This window comes from Tympanuchus pallidicinctus, unplaced genomic scaffold, assembly GCF_026119805.1.
Source record: "Tympanuchus pallidicinctus isolate F22 unplaced genomic scaffold, pur_lepc_1.0 scaffold20, whole genome shotgun sequence".
NCBI classification, from domain to species: Eukaryota; Metazoa; Chordata; class Aves; order Galliformes; family Phasianidae; genus Tympanuchus; species Tympanuchus pallidicinctus.
Genome location: NW_026294722.1, coordinates 8,322,844 through 8,338,811, shown reverse-complemented (window position 1 = coordinate 8,338,811; position 15,968 = coordinate 8,322,844). Strand labels below are relative to the sequence as shown.

At 51.5% G+C, this 15,968-nt stretch overlaps 1 protein-coding gene and 1 long non-coding RNA gene across 5 annotated transcripts; one reads left to right on the top strand and one right to left on the bottom strand.

The window, feature by feature from the left end:
- The first annotated feature begins 469 nt into the window (after positions 1-469).
- SLC2A10 (solute carrier family 2 member 10) lies at positions 470-8,175 on the top strand. 3 transcript variants are annotated; one of them, XM_052683637.1, is made up of 5 exons: positions 470-563; positions 4,316-5,677; positions 6,602-6,724; positions 7,267-7,402; positions 7,979-8,175. In XM_052683637.1, coding segments are annotated over exons 1-5 (1,692 nt in total). In that variant the 5' UTR covers positions 470-493; the 3' UTR covers positions 7,980-8,175. The 3 variants fall into 3 exon arrangements, with proteins under 3 accessions (XP_052539597.1, XP_052539595.1, XP_052539596.1); XM_052683635.1 differs by having other exon boundaries at positions 7,821-8,175; XM_052683636.1 differs by lacking the exon at positions 470-563 and adding an exon at positions 999-1,069 and having other exon boundaries at positions 7,821-8,175.
- LOC128080873 (uncharacterized) lies at positions 1,818-9,082 on the bottom strand. 2 transcript variants are annotated; one of them, XR_008206912.1, is made up of 3 exons: positions 8,883-9,082; positions 7,957-8,113; positions 1,818-3,359 (listed from the first exon to the last, which is right to left on the bottom strand). It is a non-coding gene; the product is annotated as an uncharacterized LOC128080873 (long non-coding RNA). The 2 variants fall into 2 exon arrangements; XR_008206911.1 differs by lacking the exon at positions 1,818-3,359 and adding an exon at positions 7,549-7,669.
- Positions 9,083-15,968: the final 6,886 nt, after the last annotated feature.

Genomic DNA, 15,968 nt, shown 5'->3' with positions numbered 1-15,968 from the left:
AACCAATCGTTCCCTGCGGTCACAAACCAGCTCACAACGCAGGCTTGTGGCCATTCCCACTCATCCTCCAGCACAGTCGCTGCTGTGTGACTCCGTGAGGTCTCAGAGTCCTGACAGCACATTGCCCTGTTCTGCTCCCCACGCTCATTAGGTGACAGCAGGCTTATGAGCGTTGCATGCACATCACAGCACACACACATACTTCACCACATCACAACACGCCCAGTGACTATGGTTTGTATGAACAGCACCAAGGGAGAATGTTTCCATTGCGTTAAAGAGGTTCACTCTTCTAGGCGTATAAAGCTTTGTAAAGTCCTCGTTTTACAAACTGCAATTTGTGTTATATGGATTTAGCCTCAGATTCAGAAAACAAACCCTGCCTCCAAGCACAAGTCCCAGTGCCTTGCATGCAGCAGGAAGGGTTCTGTTCCACTGAGCAGAAAGAGGACGTTAATTGCAAGGAAAGTTGAACACCAGAACATTTTGCCTAATGGAGCACCGTGCTGCTGGAAGGAGACAACCTCAGGAAACGCAGCCTTTCTTTTCAACAGAAGAGAAAGGTAAGAGTTCAAAGTCAGCCGTGCTGCTCTTTTTTTGCTTCGAAATGGCCCATCCTTTCCTAGCAGCCTTTCTTTGGCTTTCCAACCCAGAAACCTAAAAACTCTTATCAAAATCCCCATCTCCCGAGGGCTGTCTAAAGGCCTTCTAGTGCGGAGGAGCAAAGCTCTGCAGGCAGAGCGTGGACACGAGATCCCTGCTCCTGCTGCAGCGCGACCGAGACAGGGACAGCGGGACCGGGACAGCGCCGTGTCCCGGTTTTAGACCGCTCAGCAACACCCGCACGCAGCTCGCTTCGGTAAAAGATCCCCAGCCGCACCGACCAGGGAGAAGGAGCTTAACGGCCGCGCCGGGACCCCCCGGTCCTCCCCAAGGCCCGGCCGGGGGCAGGGCAGGAGCGACGTGGCGCTGCTCGGCTCCGCTCCGGCCGCCGGACCCCGCTCCGCTCCGCCCCGCTCCGCGCTCGCCGCCGCCGCGGAGCGCCCGGGGCTCGGCCGCCGCGCCATGGGTGAGTGGTCCGGGGCCGCGCTGGGGAGGGGGCGGCGGGCGGAGGGCCCCGCGGCGAGCGGCGGCCGTGCCCCGGGAGGAGGGGAAGTTCTCAGCTTTGAGACTTCTCCCGAAGGCTCGGGCTGCCTCTCCCTCCCTCTCTCTCTCTCCCGCCCAAGTTTCCCGTCTCCTTTTTAGCGCTTCCAGCCCCGGTTTCCTGTGACACGGCCCCTAAAGCCGTGCCGGGAGCGCTGGCGGGGCGGAGGAGGCCGTGCGGCGGCGGGGCGACGGAGCGCGTCCACGGGCATCGCAGTGCGGCCGCGGCGCTCCGGGGGCGGCTCGGGCTCAGCCCGGCACCGCGCACCGCCCCGTCCTGCAGCGCAGGGCATCGCCCGGCCCGGCCCCGTGCGGCACCCGCTGAACTTTCTGTCCTGACGAGCTCTGAACCCCGGGTACCTCGACGGCTTCAGAGCAGACCGTACAAAGTTGGATCCCGACCAGCGTTCGTGGCCTGCCCACTGAGTTAGCAGCGGCGTCTGATTGAATCAGCGCTGGTATTTACAGCAGGCTGAATGGATCCAAGCAAGCTGGTGGCTTGGAACGAGTGGCTTGCCCACTTCATGCAAAGACTTCTGTTCTCAGTGAGCAAATATTTTTTCTGGTAATCTATGTGATATGCGTACAAGGAGCAATGCAAACAGGGCAGGTAGTCACACAGCATAGCGGGAGGGACTGGCGGGGGCTGCAGGGCCATAAGGAACACAAAGGAAACAGAGGCATATGGAACAAATACCAATACAAACATGGCCATCCCAGAGAAATAACCTTTATCATTGGCTGTGACTGTGTGCTGAATAGAGACACTTCCTATTAAACACAGCTTGTGAGGGGGGAAAAAGCCCATAGGCAATAGTGAGGGAAGTTTTCCATGGGCTGGTGGATGTGTCCACATTCTTTCCACACACGGTTTGCTGAAGTAGTGAATATTTCTAATTAAACAAAGCCAATGTGTGAATACAGATAGTATTACGTGCTGGAAACCAGTGTATAACAGCACAAACTTGCACGTCAATGTACCCTACCTGTGCCTTCAAAACTGGGTGGGGAGAAAGAGGTCACTGTCACTGCTTGTGCCCCAGGATCCCCATGGCAGCAGGGGCTCTGTGTGCGCTCCCCCCTGCCATGCTGAGCAATGTGACTCACGGCTCGCACATGTTTGCCCTTTCATCCTCTCTGCAGGGTGAGATGTGTGTGCAGCAAGCACCTTGTTTTTGTAGGGTTGTTTGGGGCGGGTTGGTCGCTTTGGGTTTGGTTTGGTTTGCTTGTGCTGCTGTTTTTTCTTATTTTAAGTAAGCTGAAATACTTAGGAAAGTTGCATGCTCAGCTGTATGAGAAAGGCAAGGTCAAGGAATCGTTCCTTTTGTTTGGGGCAGACAACAGGGTTGTGAAGACATCCTGCAGACCTGGATCAGACTGAGAAAGTTTGCCTGGTTGGGGATCGTGTGCACCGAGCCCCGGAGAAGGAGAGGTGAAGAAATCAGGGCCATGCCACAAAGTAATGCCAGGAGTGCAAGATTTGATAGGAGAAAAACTCTTGTGAGCAGCACTTTCAGCTACATTAATCATTCACCCTTACTTATTTCCTACAAGTCAGATTTTTTCCCTTACTCTTTTGGATTCTCTCAACTCCACCAAAGCTGCCTAAATTCACTCGCTCATGCTGAGGGCACACATAGAACTTAGGGGCCAGGCAGGAGCTGAGGGTTGTGCTCCTGGCAGCAGAAGGCTTTCTCTCTGTTGTTTCCCTCTTACACAACAAGAAATATAAATTAAATTCCCATCATCACCTTAGCAAAGTTTGACAAAGAGTCCCTACCTCCCCCTGTCTCATCCCAGCATTTGTTCGTCCCTGAGCTGTGAAGAGCAGCCATCAATCTCCCACTAAATTGCCAAGCAGTGAAGTAGTTAATGCTGCTATTTTCTTTACCAAAAAATCTTTTTCTTTTTTTTTAATTTCCTTAAATTTTCAACTTAGGTTGAAGTGCATGTGGCATTCATCAGGTCTCACTGCAGGCTTTGCATTCCTGCTCTTTACCTTGCAGTCCTGAGGTCTGAAGATTTTATTTTTAGTGAGATATTAGAGCCTAGAGTTGTTTTTGGGCTGCAGTTCTGAGGGAATCTGCACACTGGGGTAGTTCTTCCTGCCACATAATCACATAATAAATAGAGCCCTACCTCTCGAATACTGCTTCACTGATGAGGAGATGTTAAAGGGAAAACTTCTGCCTTGGTTGCTTCCATTCATGAATTATCTGAAAGACACAGAGGAAGGAAAAGAGATGAAATGTTGTTAACAACTTACCAACTTGGCCAACCATTTCTCTCTTTGCCTGGGCTCTGGCAGGGGAATGGAAAAGAAGATGGTGGTTCACAAAGCCTTAAGTATAGTGCCATCCCCTGTGGATCCTCAGGTTGTTCAGTAACTTTGTATTTTGTGATAAATGCTCAGTGACAATAAAAGTAAAGTTCAGAAGCAACAGCTTCTGTGGGTGAATGTAGGATGTCCAGGGACTGCTTGGCAAAGAGCAGGGCCTTCTTGGGTGAGCTCAGGGGAAAAATGCATTGCATGAGGGGCACTGGGCAGTGGCACCTGTACTGTTCAGAAACAAGAATTGTGCAGAGCTTGAAGGATGAATTAGGTATGAAATTGGAGGATAAATAAGAATGACCAGTAAGAATGGGACTAGGCCAGGGCAGTTCTGTCCCAGTGAGTGACCTGTGGAATTCCCTGCTGGTGAGGGGTGCTTCTTGTCCTATAGGTGTTCTAAGCTGTAAATCATGGACTGAAACTTTATAATGTTAATGCAGAGCAAGTAGAAGCTGCATTCCCTGCCCTGGACAGTTCTAGTAACTAGAACCAAGAAATAGAGAACTCAGAGGGTCGCATGTACAACACCAGAGAAGCAAACCACTGTCCGAGACTTAAATACAAGTCTTAACAACAAAGCTGTCAACACAGCCCTATCTTCATAGTTCTGAACCCAAAAAGTGTCACTGCATTCCATGGCAACGTGTGCAGGGCTGGTGAATAGTGAGAGTGTGTGCACATGCCTTTGCACATGACCTATGAATGGGGGGAATTCCTTATTGTAGCTTTGCAGATAGAAAACTTTGGGTGTCCTGGAAGAGCTTTTTGCAGATTGTGTGTGCTGATAGCTTTCTGCTAGAGCCAGAAAACTGAACCTCACTTTGCTTACTTGTTTTCCAGGTCGTGCACTGCTGGTCCTCCTGTTGTCTGCAACAGTCTCTCTTCTGGGCGGGCTGATATTTGGATACGAGCTGGGGATCATCTCTGGAGCACTGCTGCAGCTGCAGGCAGACTTCAGCCTTGGCTGCTTCAAGCAGGAGGCTCTTGTGAGCTCCCTCCTGGTTGGAGCCCTCCTTGCCTCTCTGGTCGGAGGAATCCTCATTGACCGCCATGGACGGAGGAAGGCGATTCTGGTCAGCAATGTGGTCCTGTTGTTTGGCAGCCTAATTCTCACACTGACCAGGTCGTTTATTGGGCTGCTCATTGGACGCATGACGGTGGGCTTTGCCATCTCTGTCTCATCCATGGCCTGCTGCATCTATGTCTCCGAAATGGTGGCTGCACATCAGCGAGGGCTGCTGGTGTCTCTGTATGAAGCGGGCATCACTGTAGGCATCCTGTTGTCCTACGCACTGAATTACGCCTTTGCAGATACGCAGGAGGGATGGAGGTACATGTTTGGGCTGGCCATGGCCCCAGCAGCCATGCAGTTCCTCAGCATCCTCTTTCTCCCAGTGAACCCTGTTAAACTAAACATCTGGGACTCGGACTGCCAGAAGGGTCTCATTCAATTGCAGACTGCTGAGGACAGAGAGGCAGCAAAGCGGGAGCCCTGTAAGGAGAAGCACTACTCATTTCTTGATCTTTTCAGGACCAGAGACAACATGAGTAGACGAACTCTGGTGGGGCTGGGCCTGGTGCTCTTCCAGCAGTTCACTGGGCAGCCCAACGTGCTGGGCTATGCCTCCAAAATCTTCCACTCTGTGGGATTCCAGAGCAACTCCTCTGCCATCCTGGCCTCTGTCGGGCTGGGGGCAATCAAGGTGGTGGCCACACTGGTGGCGATGGCCTTTGCGGACAAAGCTGGCCGCAGAGCACTGCTCCTGGCTGGCGGTGTGGTGATGGCCATCTCCGTCACCACCATCGGCCTCACCAGCTGCATCACCCCATTGGCCATGGCCAGGGACTGCACAGCCGCTGCAGACCCCAACGTGTCCCACAGCCTCCCCCAGCACCCCCTGGGACCCCCGCCCTCCCACATCCCACCAGGCTTAGGAGAAGGCAACGGGCAGGCAGGCCTCGGTTCTGCTGCTACCAAAAGCCTTACAAAAGCTGTTGCCAGTGCTCAGAGCAGTGAGGTTGTTACTCGTTCTTCCCACACTCAGAAAATGGGCTTGGCAGGGCAGTCCGACAAGGAGACAGTGGAGAGCACAGACCCTCCTTTCGGCAGCGCTCCCCTGACAGAACATATGGTTTTAAATTGGATTACGCTGCTGAGCATGATGGCTTTTGTGAGCGCTTTCTCAATTGGATTTGGACCAAGTAAGTATGGTGTTTATATATCCTTGCAACTAACCCAGAGAATAAAACTGGGGCTGATCTTTATAGTCTGCTTGAAACATTCATTATGCATCGGCTTTACCAGGCAGCTGAGTGTCTGGAAACTGGAAATTTATCCTTGTCAGCCTACTGAATCATTTCCTGGTCTTGCAGCTCTGTCTGCTGTGTGGCTGGGACAGCATCATAATCACCTTCTCTTCCATACTATTACTACGCTTGTAATGTTCTCTTTTTCCTGCTCATTGCAAAATCAGAGCATCCCACGAGCACTGCCTAATGCTCACAGCACCCTGTGAGGAGGAACACAGAGGGCCTTGTCCAGAAAGAGCAGCAGAGCTGGAAGTGGAATCTCCTAGAAAGTTTCTTGGTATCAGTTGGTCTTTTTCTGAAATCATTTTGCATCAGATGAGAATGGAGATTAGTTCTTGCTTCCACGTGAGTTCTAGTGTTTTCCGGCACATGTTGTTTTAAATGCATTGATGGGAGAGAACAGTATCTAACCACAGGAAAAACATCAGTGCACAGCAAGTCCCATGAGTTTGGCAGTGACTCCATAAATCATTTCAAGCAAAATAACCCTAGGATAGGAAAGATTGCTCTAAGTTACATACTGCTTTCAGCTCTGATTTTCGCCCAAATGCAACAATCTCTCTTTCTCCATTCTTTACACGGAGCGTGTCCTGATGGCAGATATGTCATTTTCCCCCTATCTGCTCAGTGGCCAATTACCCACTCTACTTTCTGCACACTGGACCTGCCCATTGCTATCTCATCCTCCACACAGTGCTGACATGGGAGCTTCAGGTGAAGCCACAGTGTCAAAAACCTTGCTGAAATCTTCCTTCCCCATTTCCCAAATACATTTCTTAAACCATACAACTTTTTTCTATCCTCTAATCTGTGCAGTGACCTGGCTGGTCCTCAGTGAGATCTATCCAGCTAGAATACGAGGAAGAGCCTTTGCCTTCTGCAACAGCTTTAACTGGGCAGCCAATTTACTGATCAGCCTCTCCTTCCTGGATCTCATTGGTAAGTGTCCATCCCCATCCCTCCACGTCCCACAGGTGGCTTAGTGCAGGTGGCTGCCACGAGCTGATGGGAGAGTAAGTGGTGCTGAAACCTGGGGTCCTGACTGTGACCCTACTGCCTCTGAGAGCAAACAAGCACCATTGATACTTTTCTGGGCCCTTCCATCACCTGTTTTGTAAAAACCATCCTTCGTGCACAGGGCTGTGCCACAACACTGGGCTGTCAGAAAACCGTGAGTTTGCAGCTTTCACACCAGTAGCTTTGCAATGTTTCTTGCTGGCAGAACTGTCATTTGAGGGATTCAGTTGGCACTGCTGGATGCTGAAGCTCAGCCACTTTCACCTTCCTTCTGTGGTGCTGCTGGAAAGGCAGCTCTGAGTCCTCCCTCGCTGCTCCCCAGTTCTTCTCCTAGCAGACAAGGGGATTTCCCTGCCCTTGGAAGGGCTCTTGACAGTGACCACCCCACAGTAAGCCACCAGCTTCATTCTTATCCCAGGATATGACTTCCCTTTGACAGACCCTTCATTTGAATCTTTCTGCAGATGCCATTGGTTTCTCATGGATGTTTCTTCTCTATGGGCTGATGGGAGTGATGGCTGTCATATTCATTTATTTTTTTGTTCCGGAAACAAAAGGACAGTCCTTAGAGGAGATAGACCAGCAGTTCTCCAGGAAATGGTATGTGTGCTATTGTGCCACCCTGTCTTTGGGTGTTTCTCACCAGCAGTACCCAAGGTCCACAGCACCGGGCAGCCCCAGCCTGGTCAGTGCTATTGAGAACATCACAACAGATTGATGCTGCTAGTGGTGCTGGGAGGAAAAGGGCTGAAAGCAAGGTTTGTGGGTCAGGGGAGAGCAGGACAGAGCATGGGATAGGCAGGGCCAGACTGCAGGAGGGAACAACGCTCTGGTCCTTTCCTCTGGGATCCTGGACCCCTCTTTCTCCTATGGGGAAGAGACATCTTTCAGTGTAAGACTGAGGGAGGTTGTGCAGCTGTGGTAAGAAGGTGGCTGGGAGGAGTGGCTCTGAGTCCAGGCCTGTCTCAGCCTGGTGTGAGCAGCTGCACCCCCAGCTGACCCCCAGCATTGCCCCCAGGCTGCGGGAAGGAAACAGCTGCAAGCAGCGGCGTGCAAGAGGAGCTAGCTGTGCACATGGGCAGTACCAGAGAGTGGAGCGTGCCAACAGTGCCTGACAGTGGGACTGCAGTGTCGTCCTGCAGAGGGGAACTGACCTGGGGACATTGCTTCTTGCAGAGATGGCTCTCCCTGCAGTGCCTTAGATCTTGGGACACGCTCACGGCCGTCCCTTGTATCCTTGGAGAGTCTCTGGTCCCATGCAGGGAGCGTGTCCTTCCTCTGGCATCTTTTATTGTCCACGCTTTGTGTCTGCTATCATTTAAGAGATGAATGGTTTTGTATGCAGGAATAAAACACAACTTTTGCTGACACCACTTTCCACCCATGCCGTTCATTTCCAAGCAAGATATATTATATTCCACTGCTTTGAAGTACTTGGTGCTTTCCAGAGGGGTCAGGATTGCAGGGGAAACGCATCAGGCACTCAACGGCATACATTCATGCCACCACCCTTTATAATGTCTGTGCAGAAGCCTGCACTCTGAGAAGGGGCTGATGCAGCTAAACACCCACAGCCCCAGCAGCTCACCCACCTTGTCTCACGTGGTCACTGTTTCTAGACACATAGAAGCACATTGTGAATATTATGATGCTCTCTTCTGTGCACAGAGGATGCTCTGCATTCACAACCAAGGTTTGCATGTACAAAATACTGCAATATTCTGATACCTTGTACAATTTTTCTATCTCCTACAATTGTACATTCTTTGATACATCTTGTAAGGCCTGTCACCTCTCCTCCTCACACATATATATTACCCCACTCACTCCCAAAAGCTTGTGAGAGAAGTGGCACCTTGCTGAACAGGTGCCTCCATCCTGCTGACCAGCCAGCTCTGCCTCTTCGGAACCCCTTGGGAACCACATCCCAAAGCTTAGCATGCTCCCCTGAAAATGTATCTCCTTGGGGACCAGCAACCACTGTGCTGGGCAGTTGGCACAGTGGTGACTCACAGGATGGGTCTTAGGCTGTCCAGTGCCACGTGGTTGTATCTCTCAAACTGCCTCAAAGAGAACTCACCGTGGCACTGGAAGATGACCCTCTGCCCTCAGCTGTAGCTCAGTCCTTGGCCTCTGCAGCCGGCCACAGGGGCTCAGTGGAACATCGTGCAGTGGCCTTGGTGCTTCTGAAGTCCCCGTGCATGGAGTGTGCTGTCACCACAAGGCACACAGGGATACTTGCAAAACATAAAACACACGCTCTCTTCCTCTTACTGCATTCAAAACCCCACGGATACCGAGCTCTATCAGCGATAACCCCGGTTTATCGGGAGCCAGAGGCAGCGCTGCCCTAGGAGCTGCAGCGGGCTGTGCCGGCTGCTCCGGGCTCCCACTGCCGCCGCTGCAGCGCGGCCCGCCGCCGCCAGGGGCCATCCCAAACCCGCGGAACGAGCCGGGCCGAGCCGGGCGGCACTGCCTGCACCGCCGGCTGCTGCCGGAGCCTCGGCGTGCGGAGATGCTCGCAGCTGGGAAGCGGACCAGAAGCTGCCGCTCGGTCGCAATGCTGGTGGCATTGGAAGCGGCAAAAGCACGGGAGTGCTGGAATGAGAAGCGGGAGGGAAGTGAGAGGGTGCAGAAATGCAGGCCTGCGCCCCTCTGGAGGATGCGGCCAAAGCACAGTGAGACCAGCGGGGAAATCTGTGGGGCAGCTGCAGTCAAAAAGGTGGGACCGTCACAGGTGCTGCCGGCAGAACCACGGGAGCACAATTCAGCCACAAAGCCAAGGTAAAACTGAGAGGCGTTCCCAAATCTATCCCAGCATAAAATGATGGCAGGTTTTCTAATTGCTGCAGCGTAACAGGGATGTTGATGACCTGAGCCCCCTGATCAAGCTGTAGATGTACCTGTTCGTTGCAGGGGAGTTGGACCAGCTGATTTCTAAGGGTCCTTTCCAACCTGAATGCTTCCATGATTCTATGAGCTGCCTACTGAACAGTCAGTGGGTGTCAGTACAGAGCTCTTGAGATGATAGATCCCAGATTCCAACAATGTAGATAGAGCAAGGCCTGTGTTACTGACCCTGACTGGGATAAGTGCAGCGATCAGAAAACATGAAATGAGATTAGAGAGCTGAAATTCAGGTCAGGTGGTAATAGTGGGAGATTCCAGCTATCTGTGCACGGGTTTCCTCAGGGATCCATTGGGAAAAGTACTTCTGGATACAGTAACGAGGCTCCGGGATCCAGCAGTGCTGGAAGCTGCTGCTCTGTGTCTGGGCAGGGGCTGCGCACAGGACCTGCTCACAAGGTGTTCGTGGGAGGGCTGCTCCCTGCTGGTAACCACAGCACTGCCGATTTAGTGCTGGAGCGGGAGGGAGCACAGCAAATAAACCCAGCGAGCGGCTCTGCAATTTCAAGAAAAGGAACTATGAAGAAATAAGGTGATAAGTCAATAGCAACAACAGAGCTTGAAAGAGCAGACAGAGAGCAAGGAGCCTGCGAGCAGTCTGGCGGCGATTAAAAAATACTCTATTAAAGCCCAAGTAAAACATGTGCCACGGCTCAAAGAGAACTAAGAGGTCCTAAAAAACATGCTGCCCGCCTCACTGGGAAGGTTAAGGAGGTTTCACGGGGAGAAGGTCAGCATTTAAAAAGTGGAAAGGTTTCCCACATGAGGAGAACAGGAAAAACCATCAAACACAGCAAGTAAAGTGTAGACAGAAAATTAAAAGAGCTAAAAAAGGGAATGGGGATCTCAGTGCAGGGAATGCATTAACCGAAGCCAAGAACCTGGATGGGAAGATCGTTTAATGGCAGAGACAAATGCAGGGGACCTGGGAGGACAGGATGAGGATGAGGAGCTCAGGCACTTTGTGGGGGTCTTCAGTGCTGGGGTGAGTGGGAGATCCTCATTCCCATGGATCAAAACATTGATGAGAGCTGTTCCTGTACTGCAGGCTCCTGTGCTGGGTTTAATGGACATTTTTTTGAGGACAAAGGAGGGCTTCCTTTTCAGCAATAGTTTCCCAAAGGATCCTTGGGTCTGGTTTTGTTCGGCATCATCATTTGTGGCACTGGAAAGGGAATGGACATCAAAACCTCCAGGTTTGTGGGTAATACCAAGCTCTTTTGGGAAATGTTTTACCAGAAGAACGTGGCAAAATTGAGTGGGCAAAAAATGTGGTTGAGGAGCTTGAAGTGTAGACAAACACAAACATATGGCAGCATCCAAACCTTGCACACCTGGTGCAGACCTCGGGATGGTGGTTGCAGTTCAGGAAGAGACCTGGGAGGCATCACCACCACATGTAGTGTTGTCTACACCCAGCGAGAGCCAGGTCAGTGCCAGAGGGGCAGGCCATGTGAGATGGATGTGCCATGGAGGGCTGTGGGCTGGTGCAGAGGCTGCTGGGTGAGATCTCAGGGTGGGCTGGAGGAGCCTCTGGGCTGGGTGAGCCTCCTCCATCACTAAACTGGACAAAAATGTGCCTGCTCTAAATGAGCGGCCCATTAGAGCAGCAGCAGCCCACCTTCTCCTCTTCCCTCCCCTGAGGCTGAGACCTCATAAGACTGGAGGATACAGAAATGCTTGGGGCAGTGATAAATCTCCTTTAGTGAGCTTTTATTTCCTTTTCTTTCACAATATTTTCTTTAGTTTCCTAGCCAAATTTTTTCTAAGGAAAGATTTCTGACTTCCTTTGAGCCACAGCTCAACATCTGTCCACATTGGGGGCTGAAGTAATACACTGTTAAGGGGTTTTGATGTCAAGCCCAAAACCCCACCAGGGATTTATGCAGCTCTCCCCTTTCCTCCCCCCTCCTCTTCAAACGACCTTTCATTTGCTCTCACTAATTGTGCTGTCATGCCTTTCTTTCCCCCCGGTGGTGCAGACGGCCGTTCGTGCAGGCAGATTTCAGTGACAGATGCCTGTGCCATGAGGTGCCTCTTTTGTGAGGTGGGCGCATTGCGTGAGCACCAAGCTGTGCTGAAATGATGCAGGCTCCCATCCAGTGTGAGGACGGATGGGAAAGGGGCTTCCCTGCCCTCGGAGGAGCTGCTGAGGAATAGTGCTGATCTGCCAGCCCACCCACAGACACCGCTTGCTCCTCAAAATCGGAGAAACACAGAGTGATTGGGTTGGAAGGGATCTTAAAGATCATGGAGCTCCATCCCCCTGCTGTGGGCTGGCTGCACTCTGCTGGCTCAAACTGCCCAGGACCCCGTGCAGCCTGGCCTTGCACACCGCCAGGAATGGGGCACCCACTGCTCTGTGGGCAATGAGGACAGGGGCTGTGCTGCTGAGCAGAGCAAACCTCAAATAAACGCAGCGTATGGGTGAGGATTGGTAATTCCACTGACTGTGAGATTATGAAAGAGGACTCAGAGCTGTGCACCTCATGAGTCAACCTGCTCACATGGAAGCCACTCTCAGACTGGCCAACGTAAGGGGAATGACACTGCTGAGCAGCTGAAGACATCTGGGATACAGCCAGAAGCAAATCCTGAATTTACCCAAGGGTGTCTTTGCACCCTGGGAAGTTGTTGTCATTACAGGAGGGCAGATAGAGCAAGTGGAGGAATGCATTCCTGAAGTTCACAGGCGGTTTTCTTGTGTTTTAAAAGCCTGTGGATGAAGATATCCAAGAGAGGGGAGGACTCCATCTGCCCCAGCTCCTGCAGGCAGATGGGCACAGGGGCATTCAGCACAACACTGCTGCAGGAGGTTTGGGAGAAGCTATGATGCTCTGCCAAAGAGTGGGCTTCTACAAAAACAATGGCAGCTGCCCCCACCCTTGTCTGTGCTTCTGCGATCTGCCATGGCCAAAAATGGGTTGTTCCCATTCCAAAAATGGTGGGTTCCAGCCGGATTTCAGAAACTTGATGATGTGAAGTGTGAGCGGCAGCAGCACTGCCCCAGAGCCCTGCTCCTGGCCATGGTAATGGGATGCGGGTGTCTGAGCAGGGAATGCAGGGCAGCAGCATCCCTCAGTGCTCTGTGCACCTGAGGGCAGTGAACTCAGGGCCCACATCCCACTCTGTCTGCTTGGGGGGATGCAGGGCTGGATGAGAGGGGCCAGAATGCATGAAACACGATAACTGGAAAAAATACAAACCAGAAGTTGGGCTGTGTAATGTGCTACAGATTCAGCAAAACAACCGGAGCTGAACAAAATAACGTTCCTCCCATTAGAACAAAGGTACTGCCTCGATCCAGGGAGAATCTGGAAGGAAAACAGTGTGCTGAGCTGTGGTTCATTGGCTTGTGCCTCTCCCAGCACAGGCTGCACACCCCAAAATCCCACAGTCCTCACAGGGATGAGTTTCTTTGGGCTGGGAGTTAGACCCGGGGTACAGCACTGGGCTGTGCAGAAAACAGTTCTATGCCCCAACCTGAATGGGACCCAATCAGCCCCTGAATAAGCAGGAATGATGCAATTACCTTTTCCATGCAGCTCTTCCAGCTGTGTCCAGGTGCTTCGGAGCTGCTGGGATGTGCTCCCCCCACTGTGAATCCTTCTCCCCTCATTAGAGGAGCAGGAGCAGCACGGAGCCATTTCCCTCAGGAAGGTCCTTGGTGAGGGTCTGCAGGGAACCATGGCAGCACAGCCCCATCGTGACACAGCTGTGGCTGTGCCCACCGGTGGCTCCATATGGCAGCATCCTCCTCCTGGTCCTCCCCAGACGCAGAGCCGTCCCGGCACGCAGCTCGGCCGCCAGCAGCAGCGCAAACACCAGCGTCAGCGCTCGCACTATTAATAGTGTTTCTATTCCTGCTGTCATTATGATTGCTTCTGCTACTATTAATAATAATATTTACATATGCATAACCACAGATGCAAAACAGATGGCTTGGTGGGGACCGCTGAAAAACTTGTCTCTGCCACATATTTATGACAGAGACAGAGGGCAAGCCACACAGAGTGCCATAGAGGGAACAAATAGATGGGGAAAAAGAATGAAATAATTCCTTCCATATTCCCAGTAGAGACCAAAACTTGTCCATTCCCTCTCTCAGCTTCTCTCCTTTCTAATACTTGAGACTCTTTTCCAATACCAGGTCAGAGATGGTTTCCATATTCTTTCAGACTTGTCTAATTTTATTTTCCAGTTCAGCTATTATTTTTTCAGATGCAGCTTTTCCCGATGGATGGAAAATACGAAAGGAGCCGCTCATCTGTTCCCCACAAGTTTTTTCCTGACCGCTGGGAAGCTCGGGCACTATTCCAGACCTGGAGTAAACCTTGCCTGCTGGAGAAAACTCGATCCCTGTTTGCTGAGTTCACAAGTCTGGGAATCATTTAAGCTAATGAGAAAAGTGAAAGTGAGAAAAACTGCCACCAGCCTGAGCCACCCTGTTTGCTTCCTACAGTGCTCTGAAAAGAGTTGTGGAGAGGTGGGGGTCAGCACCTGCTCCCAGGTAACAGTGATAGGACGAGAGGTGATGGCCTCAAGCTGCACCACGGGAGGCTCAGGTTGGGTACCAGGAAACATTTCTCCTCAGACTGGTGATGCATTGGCACAGTCTGCCCAGGAAGGCAGTGTTCATCAAACAAGAAGAGGAGGCACTTGGGCACATAGCTCAGTGGGCAGTGCTGGTGATGGTTTGTTGGCTGGACCTGGTGATCTTAGAGGTCTTTTCCAGCCCTAATGATTCCACTATTCTAAGACTTTTGGTGGTTTCTTTGCCCAGATGCTGCAAATCACAGGTGGTCTGCCAGCAGCATGGCACTACCCTCTGTAGAAGGCCAGGGCTGAAGGAAGGATTTCCCAGTCCACACTGGTACCTGGAGTGACATAGTCATCCCCCAGCACGAGTAGTTCCCCTGCAGGTGTGCTTCACTCTCCTTTCTGTGTGTACTCAGTTGTACAAACACAGAGGCTTCCATGCACCACAGCGTCATGTTGGTGTCCAACAGGACTTGTTCTTTTCTGCTGCCAACACTTCTGGGGATGCCCTGACTGCCCTGAGCAGCCCCTGGTCCTGCAGCTCCTTCCTGGAGGAGGAGGAAGGTCTACAAGTTGTACCACACCACAGAGATTTTTAAATGGAGAAAGCCACCAGACAGCCCGTGCTGCATGCTAACGAGTACAGCACAGCATCCCCAAGCACTAATGACTAATAAAGTGCCCCACAAACTAAAGAGTCCCCAAGTACTACTGAGGACTAAGTAGTCCCCAAATACTCACCTCTCTCTCGGGTCAAATTCCACTCTTTAAACCAATCCCCATTACATTTTACACATAAGGCTGTAGAAGGCCTCGGAGGGGCTGTTAGGGTCTATTGTAGGGGAATAAAGCATGTGTCAAAAAGACTTTTAATGCCCAGTTAAAAATGGCCTAAACACGGTCTGCAGTTACCTGATAAGCTGCAAGGTCTCTATTGGGATAAATATTTTGGTTTTTAAATTGTCTCAGCCTTTGCACACTTACAGGAGATTGGCTTGGCTCTATGCTGAAGCTTTGTCAACTACATTAAAACAAAATTAAAAGCCTGGCTTTTGTTCCATCAAGACATTTAATGCTTGTTGCTTTTTTTCTTGCAATGGTTACGACTAGTGAGTACTGAACGTAGCTCAGTGCAGCAGATTTCTACAGCTCAGTGCATGTTACAGCACCAGCCCTCCACGAGTGGCCCTGCCATGCAGGAGTCAGGGCCAAAAATGCTCCAGGGGAAATTCACGTGCCCAGGACTGCACTGCAGAGCAATGACTGAGGCCTGTGTGCACAGGTTCTACTCATTGCAAGTATTTCTGTTGGTGCAAATGGAGATTACAACATTTCCCATTTAGATTACCTTTTCTTTTTTTTTTTTTTGATCCCTGTAGTGCCCATTGCCATCACAGCATTGGTGGTTTTTATGTAGATACACAGGCATCAAAGAGTTAGATGTCTGAATTGCTCGAGGGCTGTTGGTTTCACTTTGTGTGCTTTTTTCTCCCATTCATGGAGAGCTTCCCCCCTAATTCATGGAGAGCTTCAGGTTCACAGCAACAACAGCAAAGAGCCCAGGGCTGGAGCTCAGATGGCTGCTTTTCCCCATCCCACTCATCCCCCTGCTGGAAGGGAGGGAGCAGCCTCCCAAGGCAGTTCTGTGGCTGTTGCTGTGCTTTGGGAGGTGTTTTCCTGGTAGCAAGTGGGGCCAGCACACAGAATTACTGGCATTTGA